This window comes from Hippocampus comes, unplaced genomic scaffold (genome assembly GCF_001891065.2).
Source record: "Hippocampus comes isolate QL1 unplaced genomic scaffold, H_comes_QL1_v1.1 scaffold149, whole genome shotgun sequence".
NCBI lineage: Eukaryota > Metazoa > Chordata > Actinopteri > Syngnathiformes > Syngnathidae > Hippocampus > Hippocampus comes.
The window spans coordinates 450,451-461,313 of record NW_017805235.1 but is presented as its reverse complement, the minus strand read 5'-3'; the positions used below and the strand labels follow the sequence as shown (position 1 = coordinate 461,313).

The 10,863-nt window shown below is 47.0% G+C and overlaps 1 protein-coding gene across 1 annotated transcript; it reads left to right on the top strand.

Annotated features, from left to right (window-relative positions):
- The first annotated feature begins 2,622 nt into the window (after positions 1 to 2,622).
- Positions 2,623 to 7,030, top strand: amer2 (APC membrane recruitment protein 2). Its single transcript, XM_019869415.1, has one exon. It carries the CDS (start codon positions 2,812 to 2,814, stop codon positions 4,852 to 4,854), a length of 2,043 nt encoding a protein of 680 aa, XP_019724974.1. The 5' UTR covers positions 2,623 to 2,811; the 3' UTR covers positions 4,855 to 7,030.
- The last annotated feature ends 3,833 nt before the right edge of the window (positions 7,031 to 10,863 follow it).

Sequence of the window (10,863 nt, the reverse complement as noted above, 5' to 3'; positions counted from 1 at the left end):
AAACAACATTACTGCACCTTCACAATCATACATAGCTGTTTGGAATGCAAAAGTGTTGTAGGGGATTGCTCTTAGAGTTGTGTTAAAAACAATTAGCACCACTTCTCATTGCTTACAAAGAGGGCAGTGGGTTTAATCCATGTTTCAAACACACACACACACACACACACACACACACACACACACACCCCCACACACACCCACACACACACACACACACACACACACACACACACACACACACACACACACACACACACACACAATTGTTGAAGGATACGTATTACCGCTTTGTTTAATCTTGAGCCTCATGCACCCCACCTCCCTAAGGGGATCAATGTGTGGGGCTGATTCTAAACACTAAGGGGCCTATTTTCATGCCCAGCGCAACTCCAACTGTACGCACGGGTAGACTTTTCTTTCTTTTAGTATTTTTGTAGATGGCCGCAGTTAGAAATGGGCGATATGGGAGTGACCACAGCCGACTTGATTCCTGGCCACTTGAAGCAGCTCCTCTCATTCCCTTCAAGTTTAGCACAGCACCCCCCCACCCCCCCAAAAAAAAACAAGAGACCAGGCAGGCTGTTAAGAAAACACAAAACAAGACTGAGTGTCCTCCAAGTGTCCCACTTCGTACTGAGCTTCACTCAGGGGGCTGAAAAAGGAACCCGACGAGACAGATTGGCGGCCTGAATGTTTGTTAAAATTTTGGTGCGGTGTCTACTCTGTCTACTTTCGTCTTTTACAGCTAGATCTGGGGTGAAAAAGATACGTGTGGTGACAAAATACATTCTAAATGAAGTCAATTCATGTGATAAAAAAGGAAATGTGTTTTCTATTTTTAACAGTGACCTAATACACAAGACAGGATTCCAACGAATGTTTATCTGTAAAAACAAGCCATACTTCGTTGAAATGTAGAGTTGCAACAACACTGAGTCCTGAGTAGAATGCTTTGTTCCACCATGTTATCACTCATCAATCCACCAGCCGGCTGCTGCTCAGCCCTTGAGCTGACGTGCCAGCATGGCTGCGGGGCTTTCTGCTATCGTAAACATTACATCTACCTGAGAAGCAGCACTCGAGCTCTGTGCCTGACCGGTCAGGCGGCAGTGTGGGTAGCCGATGACCCCTCCCGGTGGAGAGCGATGCGCTTCCTCGCCCCACTCTGGGGAAGCCCTTGGAAAATGTGTTTGAATGCGTGGGGGTGCATGAATGCAGACATTGTTTGATAGCAGTGGGCTGGAAGAGGAGAGCCTGTGGTGCCCATGGTGACAGAGGAGGAGGAAAAAGAGGAAAAGGAGGTGGAGGAGAAAAAAAGAAGCAGGGGTGGGAGGAGAAGGATGGTTACAATTGGGTCGGTGTATCAGGGAGATGGGGGGGGGGGGTTGGGTGGAATCACCGGAGGGAAAAAAAAAAAGAGCACCCACAGTAGATCAGGCCTGAAAGGAGAACACTGGGCGACAAAAGCGAAGCTCTAAACAACAACACTTTAATTTCTCTCAATGATTGCCAAGGTAGGCAGTCACGATTGCACAGCTCTGCTCATAACACTGCAGGCTTCGCAAATTTAAAGAGGACTTCGGTGATCGTCTACACAGGTTGCCGACCATCGTATTGTGTTGTGGTCAACATGAGATAGATGGGCTCATAAGTACCCCCCCCCCCCAAAAAAAAATAGACAGGGATGTGACAGTTTGAAATGAATTGGATGTATTGTTGAGGCAATGCTCCCCAACATTTGCCTCTGTGGGTCCATGTGGACGAGGGTTCAGGAGCATATGGTCAATATTGAATGCCTGCTCAAACTGTACAAGAGGTCAGTCTGAGCTCTTTCTCTGAGCCCAGCAGTGCTGAAAAATGTCTCTAAATCCATATCCCGGCTTAGCCTGCTCATACCGTATTTCAGCCTTGACCCTCTGATTCAGGCTTTTTGGCAAGACAGTATTTTGTTTACTTCCCATAGTGCTAACCCGTAAACCATTTACATCCTATGTTCAAAACGAAAATGAAAATGCAGATAGTGGGGATGCATCACCCTAGCAATATTATGAACACAGTGTTCTCCATGTTTGTTTTTTTTTTGTTGGGCACCTCTCACCTCGAAGGATGACACACAGGGGACAAACAAAAGAGAAAATTTTACATCAAAGCGTTCAGAAACAAGTTGGGTCATTTAACTCACAAATGAACATCTGAAGATGAAATAAAGTTGAACTGGAATCTGTCATTACGATTGTAGCGGTTAAAATCGGATATTTCTGAAAGTGGTCATCAAAATTACACAGCTGCATTTTTTGGGAAGGGATGAATTTTCTCATGATATATAACTAAAAACATATTGAGAGAGTCTGCATCTGTGACACAAACAAAGATGGAAAGGTTTGAAAACTAATGACGAGTTGTTTTTTTTGGGGGGGGAGCAACAGTGCACTGGGGACTCTGAAGGTGGAGTGGGGAAGGGGGGGGTGTAGGACAGACTCTGGCGCCCTGCCAACGTTGTTGAAAGCTGCTTAGCCCACCCTGTTGCCATGGATACAGTGAGGAGCAGCACAGAGGCAGAGAGAGAGAGAGAGAGAGAGAGAGAGAGAGAGAGAGAGAGAGAGAGAGAGAGAGAGAGAGAGAGAGAGAGAGAGAGAGAGAGAGAAAAGCTGCAAGCAGGCAATAAAGACAGCCAGACTGGGAGCGAAAGAGCTGTTGGAAGCAGCGTGGAGAGAGAGAGGGAGAGTGGATGTGCAGTCGGAGAAAGCCCAAAGGGAGTAGCAAAGTGCTAGTGGGAGACCACAGAGCGGGAAGCGATAAAGCCACACAATGGAGCTGCAGACGGAGTGTGCGGATCCCACTGCGGCCCCTCCGCGTGACCCCCAGCCCACTGGGAAGATCAACAAAGCCGCCTTCAAGCTCTTCGGAAAGCGACGCACTGGCTCCGGAATGGCCAGCTTCTTCTCCTTCAAGAACAAAGGGGCCACGCTGAGCGGGACCAATGGACATTCTGACACCGGGAATTCTGTGAATGGGAATGGTTCGATGTTATCCGTCGAGCTGGTGAGAAGCAAAACACACGATGGGCTCAGCGGGTCCAACCACGATGCTGATGGACAGAGAGGGGAGGGGCCGTCCGCTCTGGAGACAGGAACCGGGAGGTCTCTCAGCAAATCGCTAAGTTTCTTCTCTCTGCTGCGACGCGGGAGTCTCAGGTCAAGTGAAAACAGTGCCGGACTTGTGCGCAGAGGGAGGGGCTTGAAGGGCTTTTTCAGTAGCATCCGATGGCGACGCAAGGACAAAACAAACGAAGGAGACGCGGAAGAGTCGGAAGCTCAGAAAGAGAAGGATGCGAGTGCCGCAGACACCGAAACGGCAAAGGATGTCACGCTCGTCCTTGAACCAACACGACATTATCGCCAGGAGGATGGTGAGAAGACAGAAGAAGAACGTAATCTCCAAGCGGCTGAGGCTCGCACGCCCGGCGTTTCCTTGACACCCGCACACTGTGCGGCCGTGCCCGGCCCATCTGCTGAGCCAGATTCCTCCTCTCCATACACACCCAACGACTCCCCTTTGCACTCTGCCCCCAGCAAAGCCAAAGCCTCGGTCTCCAGCCTCACCCCCTCACTCGCCACATCCCATTTGGAGTGTTGCAGCGCCGGCGACCCGCCCTCGGAACCCTCGGTGGACCGCCTGTGTTCTCTTCTCTTCAATGACGTCACGTCCCTCAAGAGCTTTGATTCCCTCACCGGCTGCGGGGATATCATTGCCGATGCAGATGAGGAGACGGCAGGCAATGGGGGCAGCGGTACCAGTAGCAGCAGCAGTGGCGGCGGCGGCGGCGGGGTAGTGGCGAGCGTCGGGGGATCAGGTGTCGGGAGGCCGCTTGGAGTCACCTGCTCCACGACTCGTGGCTCCCCGTCAAAAGTTCCTCTTTCTTGCGCGCTGACACAACCCCTGTTCACGGCATCTTCTGGGCCGGCTTCGCTTCCCGCTCGCACCCGGGTGCCCCCCAGCCCTCAAATGCCGCCGGTGGGCAGTGGGGTGGTAGCCTACATGGGCGGCGGGGAGGAAATGGCGAGTCCGGAGGGTGTGGACGATGCTGACATGCAGGGGCTTTGGCACATGCTCCCTTCAACCGGGGACAACTCCCCTGCTTTGCCCCGATCGCACCAACCCTCCTGCACCACGCCCACCTCCACCTACCCACTTCGCACCCTCAACTCCACCTCCTGCCACCAACCCTCAGCCAACGGATGTGCGGATCGTAAGACGCTACAGGTGAAATCTTTGGGGCTCAGTAAGATTCCAGTAGTGGGTGGAGCAGGAAGTCGAGCGGCCAAACCCCTCCTACCACACGGTCGTCAGCCGGCATCGCCTGGAGACAAAGAGCCGCTCAGCGACGAAGGATACTGGGAAACCCCCTCCGCAACGCCCACAGCAACACCTGAGGAAAGTGGGCAGCGGCACAAGCACAATATGTCACGTGACAGTTGCTCCGGGGACCGCCTGTATGATCTCTACAATGAGCCAGATGGACCGGAGGGCGATGAGGACCAAAACAGTTCTTCCTCCTTGTCAACCGAATACAAACTCAGCCCTCCTTCCTCCTCCTCATCTTCTTCCTTCCGGTCGCTGAAAGGCAGCGCCAGCCTTCCCCGGGAATCCAAGATCCCGGTCAGCGCCAGACTAACGACGCCGACGCAGTCTGTGAGCCAATCAGCACTCTCATCTGTCCTGGAGGCGGAATCATTGCCACCGAAGATCCAAGGACCTCCTCCGGCTCGCACCAGAATTCCCGTCTCCAAGGTCCCGGTGCGTCGCTCTGGAAACAAACCGGGCCCCAAAAGCGGAGTCGCGAAGAAGTAGCTCTTCTTTTTTCCCATGCCTCAATGGACTTGAGAGGCTGAGCCCTCTGTGCTGTTTTTACAGAGCCAAAGGCTTTCCTTCGCCAAGAAAAATGTGGCGCTGTGCAGTGAACAGCCCATGAATTCCTTTTGAATCTTAAGAGCGCTCCTTCTCAAACGGCTACAATCGAATGACGCTGGCTTGTTCGCCTGAGAAAAGCCACTGGGAGACTCCAACAAACCCGGATTGTCTTCTAGCGCTCACTGAAACTTCGAAGTTGACCCTTGACAATCCACGAGCTCGGAAAAGTTCACTTTTCAACTACCTGCAAAAAAGGCCTAACTGTGAGTTGGAGGATTTCAAAGCTTCATCTCCAGAGTACATACTGCAAAAATAAGCTACTTTTTTATCCAATCTTCTATGAAGTAACACATTGAAATCAATTTTCTCTCTTGACGATCGCTCATCTCAACCATATCTAAACGACCTTTAAATTGTCCCACTTTAGAGCCAAAGTATCACTCCTCCAATAGTTTGAAACAGACTGAAATGTTTTTTGGGGTTTTTTTCACCATGGATTTGCACCCTGAATAAACATTTGCATGTGCAACAACAAAAAGATAGCACAGAGATTTGAAGGCTTTTTATGTCATCTCTATTTTACAAGCCATACATGGGGCACAAAAGGTCACACTTTGGCACTTTGCATGCAACGACTTCAGCTTTGGAGGACTCCAGCTTGACTTCTGCATTACAACTTTCCTGAGAACTGATGGCATCGTGGGAAGTTCAGACACACAAATCTTTTTTGCAAAAAGGGTTACTGTGTCTTTTTTTTGGGGGGGGGTCACAATATTCAATCGGATATGGAAATCATAATGCATTAAAACTGGTATTATACTTTACTCGCTCTGCATTCAGGGCTGAATAGCACAAATGTCAGGGAACACACGCGCGCACACACACACTCACACGCACACACAAATACACACACGGCAAAATTTGTAATAGCAGCTCCAATGGATGGCTTTCCTTTTCTAAGAATACGTGCAAAAAGAACATATCTCTACGTCGTGCTTTTCTTTCAAACGACTTTTTTATCTGCTTCCTCCCACTGCACTGATTCAAACTATGGCTGCTCCAGTTTTCTAATCTGTTCTTTGCAGTTTAAGAAACGCGCAGAGACTCCTTTGAATGGTTTAAAGAGGAGAATGATTTCTTCCAGACTATGCCTGCCTCCCACTCCCGAAAATGCAACCGTGAAATTCCATCAGGATTTCCAATGAAGATTGATGTGACCATTTCGCTGATTGAAAAGCGGTGGTGTCGTGCTGAAAAAAAGTAAACATGGTGGAAATGAGGGGCTCGCGATTTCAGCTGTGTATGAAAAGTGAATGTAGCTTGACATCTTTGTAGATCAAGGATTAGTCTCTATTTTTGTGTGTGTCTGCAGGATTTTACAGGAGCAAAGCAGATGACTGTACAGTTTTTAAACCCAGCCTGTAACGCCTGCCAATCAGCAATCTTGTTCCAAACATGAAGAGCCCCAAAATGTATTTTAATGGTGACACAGATCAGGTATTTTCTCAGCCCTCCGTCAAACAGAGGGGACTTTTTATATGCAAAGCCATTTTGGACTGTGCGCAGTTTCTCTGCTCCAAACCACAAAGTGGTCTTTCCCGGTCATGATAACCCTTCCGTCACACTTGCGATTATTGATCCACGACGCGCGCATGTGTGTGTGTGTGAGAGACTTGTTGGGAAAGGGTGGTGACAGTTTGGATAATGCCAGTTGCCTGGTAGTTTTTTTGTGTTTTTTTTTAATATTTAAATTTACGTTAAGCTCCATTATTTATGCTCAAAGGAGGCAAAATATTGAATTTCCCTCCATAAAGGCCACAGCAACTGTTTCTTCAAAATGAGCAATTACTATTCAGTCTGTACGTTAAGCGATTTTGTTGTGTTCTAATGTTATGCTTCTCAGACCGTTTGCACCATAATCCGTATGAAATATGTGAAAACAAGTCAATTCCACGGCATTATCTGCCTTTCTGTCCTCTTTTGTTACTATTGTGCGATCATCTGCTGCAATGAAAAGGACTATTAGTTTCTGCTTTATTCTGTTGGACCATCCGTCAGGCAGCGGCCTGAAACCTTTCCGTGTTCTATATTTAACAAATAAATGTGTTTGTCGGAATGCACGTTTCTCCTTGTTTCTGTCAGGGTCTCCTCGTTTCCTGTAGTGGCAAAAACCTCTGCGGGCATTTGTTCACGGATCCCCAGGTCACGTCGTGGCCTCACACTTCCTGCTCGATTTGCCAACATTTGCTTCACAATGCTTTATAAATGATCACGCCAACGAAAGTCTAAACGGCAGATTGATGTGCCTATTGACCATGTGACTCATGAATATGGATCCAATGGCGGGTGCTAGTGTTAAAAAGTTCCTCTCTTGTTGTGGCGTAGGAACGGCAGGAGGAAGAATTGGTGCAGTGCAAATCCCTTTTGTAATGCCGCAGCAATCCGTCCCTCTCTGCCTCCCTCCCTCACTCCCTCTCTGTTTCGGCACACTGTTTATGTAAAAAGGCTTACGTAAGACACATAACACTCACTTGGAGAAGGCCCATCAGCTCAAAGCTGGAGTGACGATACGTGTGACGTGCTTGCACCCCAGCCGCATCCCGCCGTTCTAGGCTAGCATGCGTTCTCGTTCTGGGGTTTTGTTTGGGCCCCAAACCTTTGAGCGCTAACACTTAAGCTTGCGATGGTCAAAGGTGGCAAATATGAGATACTGTCGGGGAAAAAAAATCTAATTAAAAATACGGACACAGAGACGACAGTAAAGGCAAGGCAAAGCACGTTTATTTGTATAGCACGCTTCATGCACCAGACAACTCAAAGTGCTTGGCAGAAAACATTCAAAGCATGACACAAAAAGAAACAAAACAATATTAAGACACAAAAGCATGGGAAAATCTGATTCAAATGATTAAAAGCAAGCCAGATTTCATGCATCGGCGCATGAGAAAAGAAAGGTTTTAATTTACTGGATTTACAGGTACATATAAAGGCTGTCATGCAATTGAAAACAATATCTCAGTATATGTCGGGGTTACCTTCCCCATAAGTAAGAGCCGACGTGTGTCTTTGTACAATTCAAAAATTCTAGAGCAAATCTCGCATGGCAGTTCCTCCACATCGGTTCCCATGGTAACTGTAGTAGGTCAACCAATGAAAAGAGGGGGCTGGGAAGGAAGAGGGCTGCGAGACGCTGTTTCAGCCTTGTGCTGGCAGCTGTCACGCTGCGTGACAGCTGTTATTGGAGAGGCTCCCGGGCGTCGTGCGGTAACACACCCACTTGTCAATAATTCATCGACAGATTTGCTTGTGACTTTGTCAAGCTCCACCGGCACCGCCTGTGACATTAGAGAATGAGAAGTGGAGGCCAGAGCTTCTAGCAAATTGGGTTTATTTGGCTCACTGCTCAATTATAAATGTTCATATGTGGTGCTTTAAAAAAAAAGGCGACACAAAAACAAAAAGTGATGAGACTGACTCGGTAAAAAAAAAAAAAAAAAAACAACTTGCTAGATTTGTTGAAGAACAAGAGTGCCAAACATGATAGCAAAGCAGATCAGTAAGGAGTAAAACCCATTTTTCAGGGTCTTGGCTATCATTTTGACCGAGAAAATCTTCCTAGACAGCCCCTGCATGCTTCTTTGCAAGTCAAAAGTGGTGTGAGATAAGCCGCCAAGCAGGTTTTCTTTTGAGTCGCTTCCTTGCTCTTCGTCTTCTCTGATCGGACTAATTGCCATTTATTCATCCGAGCTTTTTTCATCTCACACTCACAAAGATGTATTGTATTTAGAATCAAATACAACGTAGTAGGCCTAAAAATACCTTGCCTACTATAGGCACAAATTAACACAGATATGTTCGATGCACAGTTAGTTTGAGATTCGTATTAACTTCCAAGAAGCAAACAAGTCGATATTTCATGCAAACCACTCATATTAATTGTACCCCCAAATTAAAACAAAATACAGCCTGTATGTTGTGTGAAACGGCGTTCTCTAGCGGAAGCGGTGCGGAATTGCATGCTTTGGGCATCATTTTCTTGCCAAGAACAAACTTGTCGTCGGCAGCACTTTAGTTATCTCCATTTTGCAGACTTGGAGAGACGGTTTGTACTCGAATGCCTTCAACATTTTGTTTCAGTGCAAAGAAGCGATAAAAGGGAGAACAAATGAAAACTTACCGGTAAGTAGACCAAACAGAACACACCCGAGCCCTCAAGAAATATTCGGGAGGTTTGCTTTAGAAAGGAAGTGTCTTGCTTTGTAAAGTGGTGCTACAGTATAACAATGAACAACTGCATGCAAAAGTAGTTTGGCGGACAACATGACAAAGTAATCTCGTTCGTGTTTGCTATTTTTAAGGAAGGCCTTTTTTGGGGAGCAAAAAAAAAAAAAAAAAGCTATTGTCTGAAAGATCGAGTACAGTTAATTGAGCGCAGCCTTCTGCACATTTGGTCCTGGGGTGCTGGTTTAGAGATACGTTTTGTTTTTTTTCCCCGAAGAGCTAAAAGTTCACATGAATGTACTACATAATCTAGAAATTAATTTACATCAGTGAAAAGAATGGAATTGTATAGTAAAAATAAATAGCTATAATAAAGCAACACTATTCACATTCTTGAAGACCACTGCCAGACATGAAATATTCAATACATACATAGTAAACTGTGTCAGTAGAGCAGGGGTCTCAAACTCCGGTCCTGGAGGGCCACTGTCCTGCATGTTTTCCAAGTCTCCCTGTTGCAACACACCTGATTCAAATGATCAGATCAGCAAGCTCTGTGGAAGCCTGACATTGAACCTGATCATTTCAATCAGGTGTGTTGCAACAAGGAGACTTGGACAACATGCAGGACAGCGGCCTTCCAGGACCTGAGTTTGAGACCCCTGCAGTAGAGCATTACAGTACTGTCATCAAGTGGTGAGTGCAGGTATTGCAAGTATGAAAGACTATTTGATTCTTGAAAGTGTGTCGCTCCACCCAGAGGGCTTACATTTCATCAAGGTGCATAACTGACACAGTTAAGTCAAAGGGGGAATCTGCACTACCCTCAAAAAACGTAGCAGCACACCTTCTCTGACTGAAGCACACTGGAGAATATGTCTCAACATGCCACGGTGAACCCTCCGTCTCCCCACTCCCCAAAAGGCTAGAAACATCAGGTGGATTAAGTTCATGGGGAGCACTTTTATTGACTTCAAAGGGACAACAAACTAAAAGCACTAATTCAAACCCTACCACCCCTAAACAAAGAGGCAAACAGATGACAAATAAGTAGCAGCAATCGGGCGGCGCTGAACAGGCAACACCTGGTCCGAATTCACTCAATCAAGACAAACACACACCAAGGAGAGAATGCACACTGCAGGACGACACATGCAAAACAAAAGATCAGTGGTTCTTCACCTTGTTAAAGGTCCAACCAGTTCATATGCACATTCACCGAACGCTTCATAAGTGAAAAATAAAAATATGTTTTTTTTTCTTTTTTTATGTCTTAACCTCTTTCAGTGAAGGATCTCAATCAATACCGAGCGATTAAGGAAGAACCAAATGCAGGGTCAAAGTACCTTATACTGGACTAGGTTGTCATCTTCCATCTCACCACTAGAATGCGCTCATGCACCATCCTTTAAATTAGCGGGGGTCCTATGCTGTAGCTGGAAACGCGCGCGCACACACACACACACACACACACACACACACACACCCGTGCCTCCCTATTGTTAACCACACACTTTTGCGCAAATGGACTGCTATTTGTACAAGAACTTGATCCGGGAGGCCTCGATAGATGGAATTGGACTGAAAAGCTGAATATAATTTCATTTGTTACTCCCCCGTTTGCTTTTATGTTCATTTCTGGTACTCCTACGGTACAGGGTTGGGGAGGCATAAGCTTATTGAGACACATTTGCAAGCAGAGAGAGGCTACAGTGCTCAGCAATAATG